Source organism: Chrysemys picta, chromosome 6, assembly GCF_011386835.1.
Source record: "Chrysemys picta bellii isolate R12L10 chromosome 6, ASM1138683v2, whole genome shotgun sequence".
Lineage (NCBI taxonomy): Eukaryota > Metazoa > Chordata > Testudines > Emydidae > Chrysemys > Chrysemys picta.
The window spans coordinates 94,386,430-94,411,484 of NC_088796.1; the positions used below are offsets into that span (position 1 = coordinate 94,386,430).

Genomic DNA, 25,055 nt, shown 5'->3' on the forward strand with positions numbered 1-25,055 from the left:
TAAAATGTGTTCTAAGGGAAATGTCCCAAGATGCTCTTGATATAACAGAGATACTGGTAAAGAGGTTAATTTCCTTCCCCTTTAAAAAATGCTGGAATTATTGAATGCTCTATCAATGCACACAAAGGGGTATATTCTTCTCTCTGTGCACACAGCTCTTGTTAGCAGTAATAGGAGTTACGGGACTATACTGAGAGGAAGCAATACTATTGTAATTTTCACAGAGCTTTTCACATTCATGTAGATATTTCCTAATAAGAAATTATAGGTATAGAATAACCATTCAAATCTTTGTATCCTGTGTTGTTTCCTGGCCCTACGTTTTTTCCATTCTGCTTTGTCAGCACGCCAGCAGAGTATATAATTTGTCATTTGGGGATAATGCTATTGAAGTTTCCATAAAGGGAGTGGTTTCAGGACTGATCCCTCAGCTGTAATATACCAGTGCCTACTAGTACAGCGGAGAGGTCACCCTAAATACGACTGTCTTATATAATTTGACTTTGTTCTGTCACAGATATTTAAGAAATTAAGATATCACACTCCTTAGACAGAAGTAAATAAATGTACAGGGTATGTATCTAGATATAAACTAACTCAAGAGCTCTTTGTGTCTCTGGGTCTTGACGTTTCAGGGGACTGGAAATAGGATATGAAGCCTTTCATCACTAGATCGCTGTTTCAGCTCTGTTCCAGGACAAGAGTAACCAAAAGTGCCATATGACACTTTTTTGGCGGGCTGTGTAAACTGGGGTGGTCTCAATCCAGCTCCAATAGTTGTCTAGGAAGACAGGCTAAGGACTGACTAGGTATGTAGAGCGAGTTACTTTCTCACATTGGTGGGACAGTGTGTAATTTGCTCTGCTACTGTCTATGTCGTTCCAGTTCTGTGAATAAATAGAGAAGTTCAGTATCTAGGGCTTTCAATCTGGCAGTTTACACAAGCACTAAATTTCTTTAAAAATAAATATAAATGCCATCTGTCTTTAAGAATTTCAACCCTGTAAGGAGCTTGGTCTTTCTGTATCTGAAAAAAATGATTACACCAATTGCTGTCTACTACTGTTCCTTATTATCTCCTTCTCTTCTACTGTCTAATCCTTCTTTCATATCCTCCTTTCTATAGCTTACATGGATCATTTCTTGTTGTACCTGAGCACTGAATCAGCACATTTACCCTTTTATTTACATTCATAACAAGTATGGCTTTTCAGGATTTTTCATTTTTGTACGTGTGTATGTTTTATTGAAGTGTGATTAACACCCCCACTCCACCCAGATCCAGGACAGAAAGTTAATGGTTCAAAAAGCATCAACATTCATACCACATGGGTTCCTTAGTGCAGATGGATTGATTTCATACATTTTCAGTTTTCAAGACTTCTGTAGAATTTAGATATTTTTTGAATTGGACACCAGTGCCATTCCAGAAATCTGAGAAATCAGGACGGTATCAGGTATATGCTTTGAATTGCCAGGGGTTGTATTGCATCACAGTTTGTTAGCATTTGCACCATCTATGTGAAGAGATTTGGGACAGTGTGGAATAGTTATAACATTAGTTGTTGTTGGGTTAATGATGATCATTATTCTTTCTTCTATAGTTGTGACAACATGAAAACCCTCTCTCATGCTCATAAGATAAAAGCTTATTATCATCTTTCTTTTTATGCATAACTATGCTTTGAGCTGCTGTTTCTTCAGATAATTCTCTACTATTTTAAGTGCTTTTAAAATTCTCTCTGGTTCCTGAAAAACAAGTGCTGCAGTTGTCTTGAAGCTTCCAAACCAAATGTTAAAGGTGATGAAATTGTTTAATTTGATGTAGATTAGAAGCTCTCAAATATAGTAATTAAAAATTGTCCAAAGAGCTATTTGGGCTTATTCTTTTCATATTAATAAAATAAATCTTTATTTCCTACTGATTGCTTGAATTATTCTGCTTCTGAAGTTAGTTATCACCTAGCAATATTTAGGCAATCTTATAAAGGAGCACACATTTTTCTTAACTCTCCTTTCTATTCACATGTTTAGGTAAATGTCACTGCCTCAGTGTTTTATTTGTATGTCACCAAATGAGGATAAATTTGACACAGCTTTTTTAGGCCCCATCTATACTATAAACAGAACTGTGAGGGGGACCCAGTGTGACAGGGTGGCTTGTCCTAGGGGCTGGAAAGCCTGGTGCTAAGCCAACTTGATCACAGAATGAGTCCCACCTGAGGGAAATCAGGCAACTTGCCACAAAGAACAGAAGGTGAATACAGTAATGGGAAGGAGAGCCTGGCTTAAGTGATGATAAAGAGCTGGAGTGAGAGCCAGGTAGGAAACTTGGAGCAGGAAGAAAAGCTTTCCAGGAAGGGAGGCCTGGGAAGAGACCCTGACTAACCAGAGAAGTGACTGCGAGACCTGGAAGAGATCTTAAGAGGCTGGGTAGGAAGTAGCCCAGGTTAAAACTGCAGCACAGGTAAAGGAGCACACCTACCTGGTCAGTACAGGGCCCTGGACTAGAATCCAGCATAGAAGGTGGTACTGTGTTTCCCTAACAGCCCCAAGGAAGGAGGTGTACAAGCCCCCTGCAAAGGATATGGAGCCCATCAAGGGAGCTAAAGGCTAAGCCAAAGACAGGCTGAGGAATTGCTCAGATTGGGTGGAAGGATTTTGTTTCTGTTAAAGACATTTTTAGACTTTTAAGTTTGGACAATGGTGACCCCAGAATGGGTAGACTTAAGATGGTAACCTGGCTGGAGGGCCGAGTTACTGACCGAGAAACTGCCACTGTGCTGGAGTGACCATTGGCAGGGGGTGCTGACCTAGGGAGAGAGATGCTATGCCATGCCTGGCCCTGAGGGAATGCCTAGTGCTGAGTGAACTGATTTACACTCAGTTACAAATTTGCAGCACAGTTGTCCCGTCCCCCTCCCACATTCCTCTGTTTAGATGGGAGCTGCTTGTGATCCTGAATCATGGAAATCGTGATGCAACCCAGGCTTTAGCACAGATGGGGAACATAGTAAAAAAATAAATAAAAAGGTAGCTCTTATATACACTACACCTATGTTGTAACTGCGTTCCTGGAGATGGGCCTATTTGTAGAGTAGGCAAGGCCTTCCATGGTGTATCAGTGTGGATGCTTTGGCAGTCTGAAACATACTGTGATTTTAGCTTTGAGTCTTTCAGTTCTTAGGCTCAGTCACCAAACATCTTTGCAATTCAGTTTTTAGCATTTGACGAGTAGTTTTCCTGTTTTTTTGGGTGTGTGTGTGGGGGGGGAGTATTTCCCCCAAAGCTGGCTGGAGATGTTGGCTTCCACAGTACTGAGTTAGGCATCGCTCACCTCTTTATGGAAACTATTCCTTCCTGTCATGAGCTCCTTCCTGCCATGAGCTCTTACATTTGACCTTTAACTGAAGTGTTCCTTTCTAAAATCACATCAGTGGCTCAACTGGTTGGGTAACAGACAAGCAATGTGGTCAACACCCATCTCTAACGCGTCACATTGGTCGCAGCAAGATCCTCAGTCCTTATGTGTGGTCTCTCTTGCTCTCTCTTTCCTGCTTGTGTTTAGCCAGTGGTTTTTCATCTATGGCCCATACACCACTGGGGCTTCATGCAGCACTTTCAAATGATCCCTGTAGCTGTCTGTGTCCTATTGGTGAAAGCATCTATCCATTTTCAAGCAGTGATGCATAGTGTTAGTTGCAGTCCTGTTCAGGATGCTTTCTAAAACTTTTCCTTGGCTTGTCGAGCAACTACAATAAACTGCTAAAATCACACACATCTCTGCATACTCTGTGGCTGCTTTGTAACTCTTATTGTTTAAATTTTCTCTCAAGGAAAAAACAAGCCTGTCTTCAAATATATGGATGACGCTGCAATTGGAGGGATTGCAGACACATGAGAGGACAGAACCAAACTGTTAAGTGACCTGGAAAGATTAAAGCTGAAGGCAATGGAGGGAGATTCAGTAAAAATAAATAAAAAGTCCTATGCCCAGGGAGAAGAAATTAACAGTATAGATACAAACTGGGTGGCTATAACTGCTCCAGGCAACTCCACCAAACACATTACGGTTCTTCTAAAAAGTGATTGTAAAAATGGCATTGCATGCTTCTGTATGCAGTGCCAGTCAGTGATTTCCATTTCAAATGTGCTCAGCTTTAGAGGTCCTTGATTCCCTACTCGCTCACCTGCTGGGGCAGGGGCTGCTGGAGACCTAGGGTTCCCAGGGTCTGGGGCTGTAGGGCAGCTCCTCCCTGGGGACTGCTCTGGTTCACTACTCTGGAACAGCCCTGCCATGTGGACTGTCCTGGGGCTGGGGACCTTGAATTCCAGAGAGCTGGGAGTTAGGTAGCCTTGGGAGCTAGCTGGCCTGGGAGTCTGAAAGCCCTGAGATCGTATATATGGCAGAGCTGTCCTGGAGCTGCAGACCTTGGCAGCTTCTGACTGAATTTGACATTCTTCTTGTCAATGTCAGTTTCACTCAACAGCTGCCAGTCTCAGTTAGCATATTTCATTTTGGAAACAGCATGTCAGTGTTTTTGGAGCACTTTCTGGGGGGAATTACAGTTTTAGAAACATTTGGTCTCAGTCCAATTTGGAATGCAACAAAATTTCAAAATATCAAAACGTCTTACGAACTGGAAATCTCAAATTTTGGCCAACTCTAGTCAGCATACAAGTAACAAAAGATATTTTTCTAACTATTTACCCTGCAACCTCAGTCTGGGTTCTGAAAGTCAACCTGGGTTCTTTCCAACTTTTGCAGTGTAACTAATAATTTGGAGCAGTTTGAAATTTTTTGTTCAAAACATTTTCAATTAAAAATGTTTTTTCCCGTCAAAATAGAAATCTCTGCAAGAAATTTTTGCTTTTAATTACATTTTCCAAGTTTGTGTTTGAAAAAAAAACAGAACTGAAACACTTTGGGGTTTGGGTATTTTTATGAAAACCTGAAAAATTTTGAAGAAAAGCTTTGATGAAATGTGTTTGAAATATTTCACAGGAACAAATATTATTTCCTGACTAGCTTTTATAATAAAGATTCTGCAGGGCAAACAATGTTCTTAGTGACATCTGTGTATCTTCATTGCCTTGAAGAGATTTGAACCAGAGGAACAGAGTGGAATTAAATAAACAATTCTGTTTATTTGATATAGACTCCACCTTTCTTACTCTTATCTATGTAGGCGCTGTGCTAACTGGAGGGAGAAGCAGTGAAAATGGAAGCTATGGACACAGGCCCCAATCCTGCAAATGCCTATGCAAGCACTTAACTTTTAAGCACATAAGTAGGAGCTCAGACTTAAGCATATGTGTAAATATTTGTAGTATTGCGGGACAGGGTGAAGTGTTTTTGTGCTCTGTGCTCATCTGGATTTAGGAAGTAAATAACTGAAAATATTACTAAATTAGTTAAGTATAAATCTGACTCCTTCCTCCTCTGCCATCCAGAATGCCTATTGATATCAAAGGGAGTTGGGTTCATATAAAAGCTGCAGGATTGATTCCTATATGCAATAATAAATATAATTTAGATCTATGACACACTAAAGTATTTTACATGTAGTTTGAACTAATTTTTATATATTCAAATTATTCCACACTTAAAAAAAAAATACCCTTCACCAATGGATTTTAGGAGTCTGGCTACTGCATCTAAAATATGGCATAATATTGCTTTTGAAAGAAATTATTTATTTGATACTTCTAAATTAGTATATTTTGTCTTGAGCTTTATCACAAATCTCTGTAAAATCTCTCATAGTTCCCATGGCTAATGGGAAAATTAGCAAGATTATAATATTAGTGTTTGCTATTGCAGCTGTGTATCTAAAAGAAAATGAATACATTGACTTGTTTTCTTTAGAAGGATGTTTGTTTACACTGGTATAATATTTAATGATTATGAAAGAAGCATTTTTATTTCATTTACTATCAAAGTGCTTGTTTGGGCCCTGATCCAGCAATATGTTGTGTGTGTGAAAGTCAGTTCAGCTCTATGCCGGTACAGCAGGCTACCTGTGCATGGTGAATTGCCAGGTTATGGCCTTATCTTGTAAGTTATTTCTGTCACTTGGGCTGTTCCTGCTCTTGTTGAAGTCAGTGGCCAAACTCTCATTGAGAGCTTCAGTGAGAGCAGGACCGGCCTCATTGACTGAGAGCATTTAGATCCATCCTGTGTGTATAAGTTCTTTTTTGCTGGAAAAATCATTCAACCAAGACTTTAATATAATATTTTATTTTCATATAGTCTAATTCATACAAAAGTACCACAACACTCTTCACAGCTTTGTACAATCCATACATATCTAGTACTAAAAGGATTAAGGGCAGTAGGCCAAACTGGGCATGCAGCGGATGCCAGAATTTGGCCTGCTTCTATTTTTATCACTGCAGTTCAAACTTGGTCCCATGTATTTTGACTTTTAAAATAGCTTGTTTATCTTCACTAGTGTCTTCCATATGTTAACTCTCCTTTATTCAAATAAATTTGCCTTATCTGACTGCAGAGAAAGTGGTGCTACCTGGGTTTGATGCATAGCCCTACTTATCCTTGTGTACTGAGATCCAGGGTCCAATTAGCCCATATAAAGGTCTTCTTTTTTCCTTGGGTATCTGCATAGTCCAAGTTAAATTTAGCAGTAAACAGTCATAGAATAATTTGCTTGAAAATTGTAATCAATTAGCTAAGTGTCTTGACACTTTCAAAAATTTGCTCCAACCCACCTTTAACCCAAGTCAAGTTATGGTCATGTACTAAGCCAAGAAATACTAAGAAGTGAGGGTATTTCAAATGTCTTTCTGGAACTTATCAATCAAACTTCACTATCTTCAAGTTTAAACTGCTTCCTGATGCTTCTTCTCACCAAGAGATGCTCATTCATCTCCAAAAAAAAAAAAATCTTGGACACTTGGACACAGCTTTTTGTTGTGGTGTTTTAATGCTTGCAAAATGAATGGAGCATTACAGTGGGTAATATACACCAAGCTGTGCAGAGAGCAGGAGGAAGTGAATGGATTTGCTTCCTCTCTGGACCACCTTTGATAAACTCTTATTTCTACACGCAGGTGATTGTTAGTGAACATCATAGTTGAACTTCCAGCCATTGTAAACAGAACGCTTCACTGTCAGATTGGATATAGTAGCTAGTTTCTATAGTCATAAGAAGATTCTATGCATGTAACAAAACCCAGACCAGAGCTGTCTCCATGTAAACTAGGATTTATTGAGAAGACTTTCCAAAGTACTTGCTGGTATACTTTTTTTGTACATGTGACAGAGTAAGATTTCTCTCTTTGACTGATCCTTAATTATTGGTTTTTAACTTCTGAATTTCATTACTCCTTCTGAAACTGGAAACCTGCATTTGAAACTAGGAGGAAAGGGTTAAGCTTTTACTGACTAAGATATGATGGCTCAGTTGGATTCCATGCAGAATAAGCAATTGAGTACTAATGTATCCTTGGCATTGTCTGTGTTGAAGTTAAGGTCACTGAAGACAATGAATCCTGGCGGATTCCAGTACCATGCTGAACAGTCGGTCCATTAGTTGCTCCAGGAAATTGGCATGGTTTTCATCTGAGACCTGTAGATCACTGGGAATGTTTTTGTTTGTGGGGTGGAATATCTTTTGTGTCTGAGCTTGAAGGAGGAAATGAATACTGTTTCACCTTCTCTTTTCTCCTTTTGACCTTGTTCTGAGGTCTTTCATGGCTTGTCACCATGGGCAAGTAACGTCACCCCTCAGTGCCTCAGTTTCCCCATCTATTACAAGGGAATAATGATACTTGCCCCCCTTTGTAAAGTGTCTTGAGATTTATGACTGAAAAGTGCTACTTAAGAGCTAACTATTATTATTTCTTTAAGAAACCTTAATTCTTGATTATTTTTTTTAGACTTTTCCTTGAAGTGTATGTCATTTGTTTCTTTTTATTTTAATAAAGGCAATAGAATCTGAATGACCTCACTTTAGATGGACACATTTCACAAAAAGGGTCTTAAGTGACACAGCTTAAAAAAAAAAAGACTTCCACTTTTTTTAACTTGCTATAGATAACCCCATTTTAAGGGATAGTTTTATTTGGCATTTCCCCCCCCCCTTTGTGTGTGTGTGTGTGTGTATTTGGCAGCACTCTGGGTTAGATGCACAAAGGGGATTTAGACTCAGTGTTGTAATGCTTAACTTTTAGGTGCCCTGCTGCCTAGTGAAATCTGCAGTCCTGAGTGAGATGCCCAGGCTGCCTAGAGAATGCATGGGGAGAGTTAGCTGCCTAAGAATGGGATTCAAAGAAGCCGATGAGCTGGGTGTGGGTTCGCCTAAGGTAGCCAATAGGAAATGCTGAAGAGAGGAGTGTCCCTAAGGGCCTGAGGTACCTAAATCCAGGCTGGAGTGAGACACCTATCTCCGCTTGAGATTCACAGCCATGAAGCCTCTCCTGGAGTAAGGTGCCTAAACCCTTTCTTGCTAAAAACAATGGGGGGTGGTGCCCTCCCCCTTGTAACTTTTAGCCCAATGGTCAGGGTACTGACCCACAATGTGCAAGACCCAGACAGACCTGCCCCAGAACACCCTATAGCACTGTGGTTAGGGCATTCACCTGAGAAGTGGAAGACCTGTGTTTAAATCCCTATTCCACATCAGGCAGAGAGGGAAACCAAATACGTGTCTCCCACATCCTGGGTAAATGCTCTAACCACTGGGTTAAAGGTTATAAGTGGAGTGGCAGCAGCACCACCACCACCTCCTCTGGCTGTTTTGTTAGGGGCCTGATTTGTTAGGCAGCTTTTGAGCATGTCTACTGTATCAGGCCTTGCAAATGAGGTAGGTGAGGCAATGCCTAGTTTGAGGATCCTATAGGGGCTTAGGTGGGAGCGAGGTGCCTGGATTGAGGTGGCTGTGCTTATGTCCCAGGGTCAATTTTTTTTTTAGGTGCTTAAGGGATTTTATTCCTAGAAACTTAAGAGCTTAGGGACTTTAGGAGCTTACAGGGTTAGGTGGCAGCAGAGCAGGGATTTTGAGGGTCTAAATATTGGATTTAGGCACCTAAAATGGCATTAGGTACCTAAATTCTTTTTTGGAACAAGGCATTTTTTGTAGAGTCACTTTGTTTTCTCAGTGTAGTGAGTCAGTTTTGCTTGGTGTCTGTGTGTGTTTCACATGGCAACAGTGGAGTGAAAATAGGAAAATTCAAATATAATATTATAAAAATTGGCAGGAGGTCTCAAGGACAGGTATATTACATGGAACTACTTTTAACTCATTTATTAAATTGGCTAGGTTTCCAGTGTTCCTGTAGCAAATGGAGTTTAAAAGCATATTTTATATAAGATGTCTATGTGTTCTTTTATGTTCTCTGATTCAGTTTTGAGTTGAGGTAATTCAGGTAACCTTGATGAATGTATAGGAAGTGGGCATTGATTCAGTGCAGCTCTTAGCATGAATTAGCTACAAGAAATGTTTAAATCAATTCAGTATTGGGGTGGAAAACAAATAGATGATTTTTTCTTATGTTCTTATGATGGTTTTGCAGATCAGAAGCATTGTCTGTTACATGAATGGAGGGATTCTCATTCTGGTAGCAGAAGGGAAATAAAATATTAGAATTGAAACTCTTTTAATATGTCTGTTTTCTAGTTGTATTACGTCAGATACTTTGAAGTATTTGCCCTGCAAAACAGTTTTGAAAATTGCCTGTGTTGAATAAATGGTGCTGCAAGATGTTTCCGCCTCAAATTTCCTAATGAGCCAGTTGTGTTGAGAGGCTAATCTAAAATGGAAGTTGGGAACTCTACAAATCACTCTTTGCACCTGCAGGATCATCTTTCAACTAGTCTGGATGCTGGCCTTCTAGGGCTTTTAGACAATTTGCAGGAATCTACTGAAAATCTCTGTCTCCCACCAGTAGAAAAATAACCTTTTAAAAACTGGTTCAAAAGCTCCTTCAGCTCTTTTAAACTGCACTAAACTAGGGTTACCATATTTCCACAATCAAAAAAGAGGACTCTTGGTGGGGGGGAAGTCCTGCCCTAGCCCCGCCCCCGCCCTGCCCCCATCCACTCCCTCCCACTTCCCACCCCCGACTGCCCCCCTCAGAACCCCAATCCCCCCTGCTTCTTGTCCCCTGACTGCCCCGACCCTTATCCACTCGCATGGGTGGCAGGGTTGTAGAAATTTTGGTGGTGCCCAGAACCCACCCCCCCACCTGCCTAAGGCTCTGGGAGGGGGGTTGGGTGTGGGGAGGAGGTCTGGGGTGCAGGTCCTGGGCTGGGGATTAGGGTGCAGGAGGGGTGCAGAGTGCAGGCTCTGGGATAGAGTTTGGGTGCTGGGTGCAGGCTCCGGGCTGGGGTAGGGGGTGGGTGTCCAGGAGGGGGTGAGGGGTGCAGGCTCTGGGATGGAGTTTGGGGGTGGGAGGCAGTGCAAAGGGAGGGGGTGCAGGCTTTGGGAGGGAGTTTGAGGACAGGAGGGGGTGTGTGGGAAGGGGAGAGGGGGTTTGGGAGGGAGTTTGGGGATAGGAGGGGATGCAGGGGTGAGGGCTGTGGGTCTGAGGATGAGGGGTTCATGATGCAGGAGGGGGCTCAGGGATGGAGCAGAGGATTAGGGTATGGGGGATGAGGGCTCTGGCTGAGGCTGAGGGGTTCATGATGCAGGAAGAGGCTCAGGGCTGGGACAGAGGATTAGGGTGCAGGGGGATGAGGGCTGGGGCTGAGGGGTTTGGGGCATTGGAGAGGCTCAGGGCTAGGGTGGAAGGGCAGGGTAAGGACAGCCTGTCTTCCCATTAGTGGATGGGGGACGCTAGGACCCGGGGGCAGCAGACAGCAGTTGCTGCTGGCTCTGGCAGTACAAGCAGGCAAGGGAGAGGCAGGCAGGGAGGGGTGGGTCCACGGGGGGGGGGGGGGTGAGCAGAGGGGGGTTGGCAGGTGAAGGCCGGGGACCCATCCAACCCTCCCCTGCTCCTTGACTGCTTCCCCTGGGCTCCTCTTACCATTCTGGCTCCACAAGTAGGCAAAACACGCTGCCCGGTGGGTCGGTTTGTGTGTTACACAGGGCTGCAGACAGAGGGAGGGGGGGCAGGGGAGGGCTCTGGCTGCTGGAGGTCAATGGGAGCGACTCAATCGGCCCAGCCACCCAATCAGCAGCCGCACTCTGCATGGAAGGGAGGGAGGGAGGCGAGGGAGAAAAAAAACCCAGACATTTTAACCTTGTTACCAATTCCTCCCAGACGGCTATTTAGAGACGCAAAAGCCAGACATGTCCGGGGAAATACGGACAGATGGTAACCCTAACTAAACACCAAAGTAACCAACTATTTCTTGCAGTGCTAATAAGAGAATATTACTGTACCTATAGGTCTCTGTACTTGACCTGCAGGGCATATAGTCTGCTGCTGTACAGACTCTGAGGAAAAAGGGGTAGACAACAAGTTTTGCACAAAGTTCATGTCCAAAATAATTGACAAGGTCAGTCCTTTTTGATGAGATACCAGGGATGAAATCCTAGCCCCATTGAAGTCAATGGGAGTTTTGCCCTTGACTTCAATATAGCCAGGATTAGTTCACTTATTAGTGCACTATAGTTCACTTCATTATCTTTTTTCCATTGCTGTTAACTATGTTTTTCTGTTTCAGGTTAACCTGTTTGTTTTGCTGTCTGTTGTCTGTGTTCTTTTGAACCTGGCTGGATTTATCCTAGGATGTCAAGGTGCTCAGTTTGTGTCCAGTGTACCAAGATGTGACCTGGTGAGCAGACTTGGTAACTCCGTGTTCTTCTTGACTACATGTCAAGTACTGCAACTGGCATTGCTGGGTTCCTAAGTGTGATTAATCTATGCAGCAAATCAAGATGTTGTGAAGTGCAACCACAGAATAGCAAAAATAAAAATAATACATATTGATTTTGGCTTCGATTCAGCAAAACACTTAAACATATGCTTAACTTTAAGCATGTGACATATTTCCTTATAGCATGGAATAAAGCCATTACAAGTAAGATTAATGCATGCAGCAACTTACAAGCATTTCACAGAGTCTAAACACTAAATACATTCTTATAAAACGTACCTATTTTGACCAAATCTAACATACAGGTGAGCTGGTGTGGTTTCCAGCTGCGAATTTGTCAGTTCTTAGCCAGCACCTATGGCCTCGGCCAGAGCTGGCACTTGGTTTACGAGTGTCACAATATCACTGGGTAGCGCTCTTTAAAACAAGTTTAAAATAAATAAAATTGGCTATTGAAAAGTGTCAGACACAAATCTTAATAACTATAGGACTAGGGGAAATATTATTTTAAAGTGTGTTATTGAAACAGTCATTGCATTGGCCACATCAGGAGCTTCCATGCATGCATACAGGGCTGGCTCCAGGCACCAGCCGACCAAGCACATGCTTGGGGCGGCACCTTGTAAGGGGCGGCGCGCGGTTTTGTTTGTTTGTTTGTTTGTTTTGTTTCGGTGGGGCGGTGCTTGGGGTATTTTGTTGTTGTTTTTGGTTCAGGAGGATGCTGCTGGGGAGGTTGTTTTTGGTTCGGCGGGGTAGCGCTGGGGTTTTTTGTTTTTGGTTCGGCGGGGCAGTGCTGGGGTTTTTTTTGTTTGTTTGTTTGTTTTTGGTTTGGCGGGGCGGCGCTGGGGTCTTTATTTGTTTTTGGTTCGGCGGAGTTGTGCTGGAGGGGGTTGTTTTTGGTTCGGCGGGGCAGCGCTGGGGTTTTTTTTTTTTGTTTCGGTGGGGCGGCTCTCGGGGGGGGGGTCGTTTTTGGTTCAGCAGGGCGGCACTGAGGGGGGGTTCTTACGGCGGGTTTTTTTTTTTTTTTTGCTTGGGGCAGCAAAAAACGTTAGAGCCGGCCCTGTATGCATATGATCCAAGTTCGGGCTGTTGGTTCCTGCTGGTCGTGCTGAGGAGGCACTGTGCTCAGTCCTTAGGCAATAGGATGCCCCTTGCTCTTTAGCAAACCTCTGTGGCTGGCCCAGAAGTGGCTTTCTTGGACACAGTAGGAGCCATGTCCTGCCTTTCACAGCCTGAAGTACAAGTTGATTCAACATGGAGCTGGTCAGTCACATTTAGAAGAGAATGTGGGACGGAATCCCAGAGATACCTCTGCCTCCGAAATGTTGGTGAACAGAATCCTGACAGGCTGATATACTGATTTCATATAGTGGATAACAGCATGATTGTGATAAAGGGTTTGTTTTATTATCTGGAGAGGATAAGCAGTCCGAGAAGCATGAAAGAGCAATCAGGCCTAATTCTTATAAACTAGGAAAATCATATTTAATTAAGATGACTTACAAGACAGCGTTCTTTTTTCAGTCCATTACACTTAGTAGAACTCATGAAAATAAAATATTAAAAGGTGCGACCAAATAAACTACATATTAATAATTGACTTGTTTTACCAGATATTCAGAACAATGACTATAAAAGGGGGGAGCATTCTGTAGAAAAAGGGGGAGAAGGCAAAAGAGTTCTCAGTAATGTAAAGAAACAGCAAAATGATTTAAACTAAACTGAAGTGTATAGGATAGTGGAGATCCCACAGATTTGATAGGTGTTGATATGTTGGGGCTTATAAAGTCTTTGATTCCCCATCCCCTAGATTTTATTATTAACATATAATCCTTTGCTTCACAGGAAGCCAATGCAGCTTCCAGAACATATCAGTTGGAGTAATGGTATCGGATTCTGGTGCTTACAAGCAGTTTGGCGGTCAAAGTCTGCACAAGCCCCAACCTATTGAGAGATATATTGCAGAGGAGAATAATAATTCAGACAAGAAATTTTAAATGCTTTATTGAGAATCTCAGTGCTCATCTCTTCAAGAAACCATAGGCTGCAGCTCAGAAAAGTCCTGGACATATGATAACTATATGATCTGGTACACATGGGGAAATACCTCCAAAGTTGTGACTGGGGAGAGTTAATCAGTTAATTAAAAGCATTGAAGAGACCTGCCTCTTCTACTTGGAAATTGAGGTGATAACATGAACCTGAAAGTTCCAAACACAATTATGGAGCATAGGTATAGTCTTACCGGGTTGTCAAGGAAAGAAATATTGTTCTGGGTGGCAGAAATATTTATTATTGGTGTAGTATTGTGCTAAAGACCGCCCAATGGGAGCATATACTACAGATACAAAATATGGTACATGTTACATGTTAGGTAAAAAAAGGCTAGCTGCTCCAAAAGTAAACCTGCTAGTGTAGAATCAAAGGGGATCATTTCACTCTATGCATCTGAAGAAGTGAGGTTTTTACTCACGAAAGCTTATGCCCAAATAAATCTGTTAGTCTTTAAGGTGCCACCAGACTCCTTGTTGTTTTTGTAGATACAGACTAACACGGCTACCCCCTGATACTTGACATTCAGATATTGATGTCATTGTGAAGAATAAGACTGTGATTAAATATAAAGTAAATTCAAAAGACTTCATTGATAAATTCAAAGATTCGTTTAGATAAGAGAGAAACAAATATATCTAATGTGACGGTAATGGAACAGATAAATCACTGGCATACTGAACTATGCAAATTTGATTTTGTATACATATGATTAGATCAGTCAGATATATTGTAGAGCATATCCAGCTGTGTATTAGACATCAAGATCTGTTGTGTGAAATTGCTCTATAAATTAAATCATAATTCACATTATTTTTTTTCCTGTTAAAGGTGGACCTAGGTGAAAGCAAGATTTGTTTCTGCTGTGAAGAGTTTCACCCAGCCAAATGCACAGAGAAAGAGAATGCATTGAAGCTGTACCCAGTCCAGTCATGTAGCGCTGTTCACCTTCTACTCAAGGTACTGTGAAAGCAACACCAAAGAGCTAATGCTTTGAGAATCTTTACATCACAGGGAGAAAATACAGTATTAAAGTGTGTTGCTCTTTGCCATGCAGCAATTCCCATTGACTTCTAGCCCATTTCCTTGCCCAGAAACTGCTTCTGGCTCCAGTGTAGTTTGTTCTTGATCTGCAGACCATGCTGCTGACAAGTACCTCCTCTAGGGTTACCATATCTATTAAATAAAAAAAGAGGACCCTCCACGGGCCCTGGCCCCACCCATTTCCCCACCCCCAGCCCAGCCCCAACTCCGCCCCTTCCCCACCCTAACTCCGCCCCTCCTCCCTCCCACTCCCAGCCACGGGGAAAGGGCTGCCCGAGCGATACCGGCTTCACGGTTTGCCAGGCAGCCCCCAGACCCTGCGCCCCCGGCCGGCGCTTGCCCAGCGCAGCTGGAGCCCAGGAGGGGAAGCGCCCAGCCGGGGGCGCAGGGTCTGGAGGCTGCCCGGCAAACCGTGAAGCCGGTAGTGCTTGGGCTTCGGGCAGCCCCCTTGCCTCCGGACCCTGCGCCCCCAGCCAGGCACTTCCCCTCCCGGGCTCCGGCAGCACAGGGTCCGGAGGCATGGGGGCTGCCCGAAGCCGGTAGTGCTCGGGCAGCCCGGCTCTGTTTAAGAGCCGGGCTGCCCGAGCGCTACCGGCTTCGGGCAGCCCCCATGCCCGGCTCTTAAACAGAGCCGAAGAGTCAGGGGAGGAGCAGAGCCGCGGAGGCTCTGCTCCTCCCCTGACTCTTCGGCTCTGTTTAAGAGCCGAGCTGCCCCAGCGCTACCGGCTTCGGGCAGCCCCCGTGCCTCCGGACCCTGCGACGCCGGAGCCCGGGAGGGGAAGTGCCAGGCCGGCGGCTGGGGTCCGGAGGCAAGGGGGCTGCCTGAAGCCCATAGCGCTCGGGCAGCTCGGCTCTTAAACAGAGCCGAAGAGTCAGGGGAGGAGCAGAGCCGCGGAGGCTCTGCTCCTCCCCTGACTCTTCGGCTCTGTTTAAGAGCCGAGCTGCACCAGCGCTACCGGCTTCGGGCAGCCCCCATGCCTCCGGACCCTGCGACGCCGGAGCCCGGGAGGGGAAGTGCCAGGCCGGCGGCTGGGGTCCGGAGGCACGGGGGCTGCCTGAAGCCCATAGCGCTCAGGCAGCTCGGCTCTTAAACAGAGCCGAAGAGTCAGGGGAGGAGCAGAGCCGCCATTTTCCCGGACATGTTCGGCTTTTTGGCAATTCCCCCCGGACGGGGGTTTGACTGCCGAAAAGCCGGACATGTCCGGGGAAAAAGAGGACGTATGGTAACCCTAACCTCCTCCTCTCTCCTGGTTCTTGGCCTAGTTAGGAAAGCATGTGAGTTCCTGGCCCAAGGAATGAGGGAAGGGTTCCCACAGCAAGTTGGTGAGGAGGGTCAGAACTCCTGCTTGGAGAAGATTTGACCCTCTTTTCAGCAACCTGAAACTCCTCTGATTTCCCCCTCTCCTTCATTCTGGGCCCCCCAGTGGATCCTAGGGCTGCTTTCAACTACCTGAAAGGGGATGGATCTAGACTGTTCTCAGTAGTAGCAGATGACAGAACAAGGAGTAATGGTCTCAAGTTGCAGTAGGGGAGGTTTAGGTTGGATATTAGGAAAAACTTTTTCACTAGGAGGGTGGTGAAGCACTGGAATGGGTTGCCTAGGGTGGTGGTGGAATCTCCTTCCTTAGAGGTTTTTAAGGTCAGGCTTGACAAAGCCCAGGCTGGGATGATTTAGTTGGGGATTGGTCCTGCTTTGAGCAAGGGGTTGGACTAGATGACCTCCTGAGGTCCCTTCCAACCTTGATATTCTATGATTCTAATAAACCCTTAAAAATTAGCCAGATCCCACAGATCATCTGGAAGATTGAGTCAAAATATAGATTGTAAAGATTATTACTGTTATCCTCCTCCTTCTCCCTTGCCTTTCGCAGATGTTTGATGTATTACTTTCATAATCTTTTTGCTCTTCAGAAAGTTCTCTTTGCTCTGTGTGCCCTCAATGCTCTGACAACCACGGTATGCTTGGTAGCAGCTGCCCTGCGTTACTTGCAGATATTTGCAACAAGAAGATCCTGCATAGTAAGTGAGTGCAAGGCACTATCTAATAAAATACAGCAGTAATGATCATAGAACTGCAGAACCAGTAGCCAGATCTTCTGTATAATCTAGTCATGCTTATTTGTACATTATACCAGCGTAGAGAAGTTTGTTGGTTAACAGAGATTATGTTTGATTAGGATGAATCTCAGGTGTCTGTAGAGGAAATTGAAGAACAAGGCCGCATTTCTGATCCTGAGGACTTTGTACCACCTGTGCCACCTCCATCATATTTTGCTACGTTCTACTCTTGCACACCCAGAATGAATCGCAGGTAAAAAGCACGAAACCATCGTCTTTTCTACGTGTCTCTTACAGCAGGGGTTCTCGACCTTTTTCTTTCTGAGCCATTCCCCCCCCACCCAAACATGCTATAAAAACTCCAAGGCCCAGCGGAGGGTGAGGGGGCTCAGGGCTCCTGGCTTAAGCCACCAGGTGTGCAGGAGCCTTTGGGCTTCAGCCACAGAGTGGGTGGCTTGGGGTGCCAGACTGCAGGCCATGGGGGAGGGGCATCTCTGGGCTCCGGGCTTCAGCCCCATGGCTCCACTCCCAACTTTAGCCCCGCAGGGAGCCCCATAGCGCTGGGGTTAGGGGCTTTGGGCTTCAGCCACACAGCTCCACTCCTTATTTCAGCCCCACATGAGCAACAGGGCTTAGGGCACTGGTCTTCAGCACCATGCCTCCTCTCCTGGCTTCAGTTTTGCTGGGGCACCAGGGTGCGGAGTTTTAGCCCCGCGGGAAATGCTGAGGCTCGGGCCTTCCCGCGGCTCTGCTCCCAGTTTCAGCCCCATGGGGGCACCGGTGCTTTAGACACACTGGGGCTCAGAGTGCTGGACTTCAACCCTATGGCTCCTCTCATAGCTTCAGCCCCACGGGGAGTGCTGGGGCTTGGGGCTTCAGCCCCGTGGCTCTGGCTTCAGCCCCATTGGGGGCGCTGTGCTCGGGACTCTAGTACCTGGGTTAGCCTAGCCTGGGTGTGAGCTACACTGCAAAGCCCTATCTATGTTACTGGGCCCACACTGGTTCTGCATTCACTTGTTTGTCTCTAGGACTTCTGGGGTGATAGCTCATAGCTTTCAGTGCTGCAGTAAGAAGAATCACTCCATTCTCGCTAATGAATTGTGGGAGAACTTGTCTGTCCTTCTGGGCCCATGGATGGAATTGTGTGAAGGCTTAGGAGGGCTATCAGTGGTTTAGACTGCATCCTCACTGCACAGTGGGCAGTTACCAGCCCCAGTGAAAGCAGCATTTGGGCTTTAGCCTATAGCTTCAGATGAGCCAGCTAGCTCAGAATAAAAGCACCACCAAACTTGGGAGAAAGGGTTTTTTGTGTGGATAGGATGGGGTTAGGGCCAAATCCTGCGTAAGAGCCTAGCTTAACTCTGCTATGAAGACTTACCCTAAATTGACTGGACCAGAGCCTGGCAGCGTAAGGATCAGAGAGTTGCAAAGGTACCAATGTTGCCCCTTTCCCAAGATGTGCCAGGCACCAAATGGACAATCCTGAGGATCTGTGAGGACAGCATGGCCTGAGGCCTACTGTAGGCCATAGAGATAGAGATTAGTCATTTCAGTTCAGTGGAGGGCTTTGCATTTTATTGCCCGCAAAGTACCTTTCCCAAGCACGAAGAGAGGATTTCAGTTTCCAGGGCTGCCAAACTTAGATAAAGAGACAAGGCAGCACGAACACGAGGGAGGGAAGACAGCATAGCAGACAGAGACAGACACACACCTTGTGTGTGGGAGAGAGAGAGAGATGCACACTGCCCCTTTAAGTAAGCTGACCCCAGGGGTGAAAGTAACTTAAAGGACTTACCGGTACACCAGAGTCCTGAGCGGGGGTGTGGCCTCAACCAGAAGAGGCAGGGCATTTCAAGATTTAAAATCCCTGGAGCTCCGGCTGTGGCCGGGAGCACCAGGGCCTTTAAATCACCCCAGAGCTACCAGCTGCAGAGAGGGGTGAATTAAAGGGCACAGAGCTCCGGGCCCTTTAAATCACCGCGGGAGCCCGGCTGCCAGAGCTCTGGCGGGGATTTAAAGGGCCCAGGGTCCCCACAGTGGCAGGAGAACCGGGCCCTGTAAATTCCCGCCCGAATCCGGCTGCCGGAGCTCCGGCGGCGCTTTAAAGGGCCCGGGGCTCCCCGCAGCGGCTGGAGCCCTGGGCCCTTTAAATCACCGCCGCAGAAGCCGGTCCAGTCCGGCAAGGCATACTGGCTCTTGCCGGTACGCCGTGCCGTACCAGACCGGACCAGCTTACTTTCACCTCTGGCTGACCCACTCTGAAGTGCATTGTCTTTTTAAGTGGATCAGGAAGTTGAGACAGCAGCTGCTGCCCCTGTCTCTCTCCGTCCGTGTCCCTTCCTGCTCTATATGGAGAAGGGGTAAGCGGGGTGCAGGAGCAGGGGGGAGGGGGACACCCTGACATTAGCTCCCCCCCTTTCCCCCTCTGCACAGCAAGCAGGAGTCTCTGGGAGCAGCTCCAAGGCAGAGGGCAGGAGCAGCACATGGCAGTGGGGGGAGGGACAGCGGACCTGCCCGGCAATTGATAGCCTGCTGGGCGGCTGCAGCACAGGGAACTTAGGGGAGCGGGGAGCTGATAGGGAGGCTGCCGATCCACCCTGGTTACAAGCCCCCACCACCAAGCTTCAACGGCTGCTCTTCCTGCGAGCAGTGGACAAAGCAGGCGGCTGCCAAACGACATTAGAAGGGAGCATTGCACAACTTTAAACGAGCATGTTCCCTAATTGATCAGCAATGTAACAACAAAACAACGTTAACCGGCACGACTTTAAGTGAGAAGTTACTGTAATAGATATCATAGATGTTTCAAAAAAACCCACCCGTGAATATTTGTAATAGTCACAGATTTAGAATACGGAAGTAATTCCTCACCAAATTACACCAGTTTAAGGTAGGTCACAGTATGGCACTAAAGGATAGAGAACTGCTGGAGATGTTGTCTGTGAGATGATAGATATAACCAAGGCCGTGACCCTTGTAGCTATTAAAGATCCTATGGGATGATCCCATGTACTTTTCACAAGTGTGTGTATATTAACTCTTGTGTCTTAGGCAAAAGCAAACTAGGTTAATTACATTCTGAGAGGAAATTAGGGCAGGCCCTAAAATAGCAGTTTCTGGCACCTGTATTCAGTTGAACACTTCCAGGCAGAGCTTCAGATCCTTCAGTCCCAGAATTGTGAGGTTTTATTTTTTTGTAATTCTACAGTAAGGACTTTCATTAGGTAAATAAAATATTCTTATTGCTATTAATCTGTTCTAGAGATGGGCTTCAGGCTAGCAGAAAATGGAAATGTAATTTCATGACTTGCTGATGAAAAGGGTGATTCTGTGGTGTTACGAGGGCTGTGTTCAGTTATGGTGCATTTTTGATGGTGTAGTGAGCTCAGAAGTAGAAAGCAACAGACAGATTTAATTTCCTCTCTTGGGAGACTGGGAAACATGACTCACCCTAGATCAGATCCACAGTGTCCAGCAGTGTGTGATTTAGATTTGACCTGACCTTTTCTCCTCCATTACCCTGTCCCTCCCCCTGCTTGTGTATTGAATGCCAAGCAGGCTCAGTGACCTGCTTTTCTATCCTGGAACTACAGTGGGTTCAGCTTCCAAAATCAGATCAGCATTGTTCAGAAGTGAATAGATCAGGAGCTACCTCCAGGCGATGGAAATGCCATCAGTGAAGCACATTTGGGGAACTTCCAAAACAGAGATACCTCTAGTATAAAGGAAACATTGCAGAGACCAAAATGCATGCCAAGAACACATTTGGAATGAGCACACATCCTCCTCCACCCTTCAAATTGCAGAGCCAAATCCATTGTTTTTGAAGCCAGTGGATTTTTGTTTGTTTGTACATCCATGCGATGTGCTCTCCCTGAAACCTTTTAAATTTCTTATTTAATGTCAGACACAGACAACAAACTAGTATTACAGATGCGGTATGTTTTACTCCTACCTGTAATCTTGTTGTCTTACAAGGAAGCAGACATAGTAATTAAGTAATTTTTCAAGATTAGCATAATATCAGTAACTGTTCTAGATTAGATGGGACCTTCCATAGGAAGAATATGGTAGAAAGGAAACACCCAGATGATATTTTTCTGGGTGCGCACTTAGGGGCTGGAGGGAGTTCTTGCTCATGAGGCCATTAACTCCATTGATGTTTGGCTTTAAATTTTATTTGGGGGTTGGAGGGATTTCCCACAATGAAGATCAAGTTATTAAAAAAAAAAACCCCATGATATTAAAAACCCGTCATGCATTTTCAAACCTCAGTCCACGTCCTGGTGACTGATGTTGTTTTTATGGTCACTGGACTTGCCACCATCATCAAATCTAAAGAGATTCTGGAAAGTCAATGTCCCAGTGACATGGTTGAACTGAGAGTATGACAACGCCACCCTCAAGTTTGGTTTTGCAGCTCTTGAATCTCCAGCCAGCATGAGTTAAAGGTCACTACAGAGATGACAGTCCCTGGCTTTTTAGAGCAGTGGTTCTCAACCTTTCCAGATTACTGTATCCCTTTCAGGAGTCTGATTTGTCTTGCATACCCCAAGTTTTACCTCACTTAAAAACTACTTGCTTACAAAATCAGACATAAAAATACAAAAGTGTCACAGCACACCATGACTGAAAAATTGCTTACTTTCTCATTTTTACTATATAATTATAAAATACATTGATTGGAATATAAATATTGTACTTACATTTCAGTGTGATACTTGAACCTGTTTTTCACTTGTGAGCCTTGTCTGAAGCCCAAGCCCTGCCACCTGGGGCTAAAGCATGTCACTTAGCTTCGCGTGGCCTCCTGTGGTGTGGGGCCCCGGGCAGTTGCCCTGTTTGCCACTCCCTAATGACAGCCCTGCACTTGTGACGCTCCCCTAAACCCATCCCCATGACCCCTCCTGAGAGCTGCATCCCCAGGTTAAGCAACAGTGATCTAGATAAGTTGAGTACTCCCTGGAAGACCTCTGATTACCCCTGGTTGAGAACCTCTGGCCTATGATGCGTTAGTCAACAGCCATGCTCTAAGAGGAAAGCATATAACCATGGCTGTAGAATCCACAAACTTATAAATGAGGCAAAGAATTGCTTGAAATGGATGGCACTTGGCCACTGCATGAACAATGATGTTCTCCCAGAAGATGAGATGAGACTCATCTTGGAGAAAGCTCAAACATTCAGTGAAGCATTTGAAGATGTGGAGAAGGCACACAGAAAAGAGAATGGAAGCACAGAATGGTCTGGCAGCACCCAGTCACTTGCTTGTAATATGGAACAAGTTGACTCAGTCTCAACTCCCCTCTGTCTTAGTACTAAGGGACTTAGGTGTTATCCTGACATTTGTGCTGCCCCAAAATCATAGTTAAATAAAGTGGAACAGCTCCAACAGGAAAGACTGAGGACACTTCCTGTTCAAATGAAATGCCTTTGCCCACATGTAATTTAGCTTCGCATGGCCCCCTGTGGCATGGGGCCCTGAGCAATTGCTCTGCTTGTCACCCCCTACTGCCAGCACTGCACTTGCAACCCCCATAAACCTAGCCCGTGATTCCTCACTGGAGACTGCAACCCCCAGGTTGAGAAACACTGATCTAGATGAGTTGAGTACCCCCTGGAAGACCTCTGAATTCCCCCAGGGGTACATGTACCCCTGGCTGAGAGCCACTGTTTTAGAGGAAGAAGATGACAAAGGTTCCAAACCTTTTTGCTCTAAAGCCACAACCAATAGAGAACTATGTCATAGTCTGGGAGCAGTGTACCAGCCCTAATGACCATGGGGTTCCCATACAAAAAAAGTGCTGGGGCCAGTACACTATTATTTTTCTACCCTCATGTAGTCCCTACTCAGAAAGCTACCCCAACCCCTGCCTTGTGATTTTTAGCATAAGATTTTACTGCAAATGAACATCTTAATCTGTAAATGTCTTCCACCTTTGATGCGCTCCCTGAGATAGTCTGATGGCTTCTCCACCTCACTAAAATCTTGGGGCAAGTCCTGTGACGACAGGCATTTGTACTGTGATGCAGATGCTGGTAAAGGAGAATAGAAGGAATATCTCTTGATGGACAGGGAAATATTGCCTAGAATAGAAGGTTAGATGAATAGTGATCCTAGTTCCTCACTTAAACTGATACAAATTCCATGAGTCACTACTACCTGAATTCCTCTCACCACCATAAAAATAGAGCATGGAAATAAAAAATCATGAACAAACTAAAAAACAAACACACAGAACCTGCCCCCCAGCATTCATGGGAACTGCTTAGTATTAAACAGAGGAACTCTTTTTTTTTTAAATGCTTTTTTAATCCTATGTCTCCAAGTAAAATTTTACATAATGTTGAATCCAAGACTCTATATTAACAAACAAGGAACACCTTCGCTAAGTAAGATTAGATTAGTTTCAGAATAAAACTGAAAGGTTCAGTAAGGCCTTTCTTTACACAAAATAAATGTACAAGGGACACATGTTCCATTATCATGGGTGATATTAAAACAAACATACCCAGATTCAGTGTACATATGGAATTCCTGAGAATTACCCAGAGATCATGTAAAATGAGTCTAATGACAACTCATTATTTTTAGGGATGGCTGCAGTAGTTTGGTTCAAATGAGAACCAGCTTGAACTTCATGCTTTTCCCCAAAGTGAACTGATCCCAAACTTTTTTAGTTTTATAAAGGTTTGGTGAAGGAGTCACCTTGCTTTTCTTTCCCTGCTTCCCACTCCATCTCCTTGACCACGAACCTTCACCAACTGATTCCTAAATTTCTTTCTCCTCCCATGTTGCAAGCAGCTGACTATGTTCCTCTTTTCCCCTCTGCAATTCTTTTTAAGCATTTCCATTCCTGCTCCAGTTCGTCTGGATTTCCTCAATAATACTTTCACAGACATTTCTCATCCCTCACCTGTTCCACAACCCACTGCCGCCCCACTCCCAACAGGCTCCGAAAATTTAGGGCGAAATGTGTCAAACATACAGAATATTTCTCTGCCATAGACAGCTAAACAGCTCGAGCCACAAAGTTTGGACTGGATCTGGACTAGGGGGCTCTGGTTTTGTTTTAGGCACAAACTCTATTGTCCACACACCATATAGGGGATGCTTGTTGAATTCTTTTTTTTTTTTTTTTTTTTTTTTGGTGAGCTATTGCATGCGATATAAAATTATGTTCCCACAATCTGGAAATAGAAAATGTGAACAGCAGTTGGAGGTCAGTGAAAATGCGGGTTTTAGTGGAGATTTCAAAACCCAGTGACTCTCAAAGTCAGTCCTTGTGAGGAAACCAGCCGTTGAGATGTCAATGACTAGTTTTTGTTTATTCAGACGTTAAATATGGCATGATAATAACATGCAATCAAAAGTAACATTTACAACAACAGACTCAGCAGACATAGAAAACAGAGCTCCACTCCCTTATCCTGGCTTAGATATCTCTAAGGGAAATGTAGGAGGGAAGGGTTGATTGAGATTTCTGTTGTACTTTTGGGTTACTGGGATCTCCTTGCATCAAAGACTCAACAGTGACCTAATAGGATTCATCAATCATATCTGTGTCTACTCACTGACTAAAGTGTTAGGGCCTAACTTTTCAAAAGTAGACTCTAAGCATGGTGCCAGTTTTTGTGTGCCTGTATTTAGACATCTAAGGGTACGTCTATACCCAGCCGCTAGTTCGGCGGCTGGCAATCGAACTTCTGGGTTCGACTTATCGCGTCTTGTCTGGACGCGATAAGTCGAACCCGGAAGTGCTCGCCGTCGACTGCGGTACTCCAGCTCGGCGAGAGGAGTACCGCGGAGTCGACGGGGGAGCCTGCCTGCCACGTGTGGACCGAGGTAAGTTCGAACTAAGGTACTTCGAACTTCAGCTACGTTATTCACGTAGTTGAAGTTGCGTACCTTAGTTCGATTTGGGGGTTTAGTGTAGACCAAGCCTAAGGCATGTGGTCATGAGCTTTAAGAGTTGCTGAACTCCCATTGACTTCAGTTAGAATTAAATTCAGATCACAGATATCTAATTTTGGCTGCCCCCATTTTTGGATGTCCAACCTGAGAGGATTATTTTTGAATGTTTGGACCCAAAACTCTCATATCTGCATGAAGTGGATT

General features: G+C 44.8%; 1 protein-coding gene across 4 annotated transcripts in view; it reads left to right on the forward strand.

Annotated features, from left to right (window-relative positions):
* ENTREP1 (endosomal transmembrane epsin interactor 1) overlaps positions 1-25,055 on the forward strand; it is a 43,103-nt gene that overhangs the window by 4,440 nt on the left and 13,608 nt on the right. For 2 of the 4 annotated variants that reach the window (XM_008165991.4, XM_024103334.3), the window contains exons 3-6: positions 11,630-11,740; positions 14,666-14,794; positions 16,790-16,897; positions 17,056-17,189. In XM_008165991.4, the coding sequence (XP_008164213.1) occupies positions 11,630-11,740; positions 14,666-14,794; positions 16,790-16,897; positions 17,056-17,189 (482 nt within the window). Of the gene's footprint in view, positions 1-11,345; positions 11,462-11,629; positions 11,741-14,665; positions 14,795-16,789; positions 16,898-17,055; positions 17,190-25,055 lie in introns of those variants that run through there. The other 2 variants (XM_042850610.2, XM_042850609.2) reach the window with 2 other exon arrangements.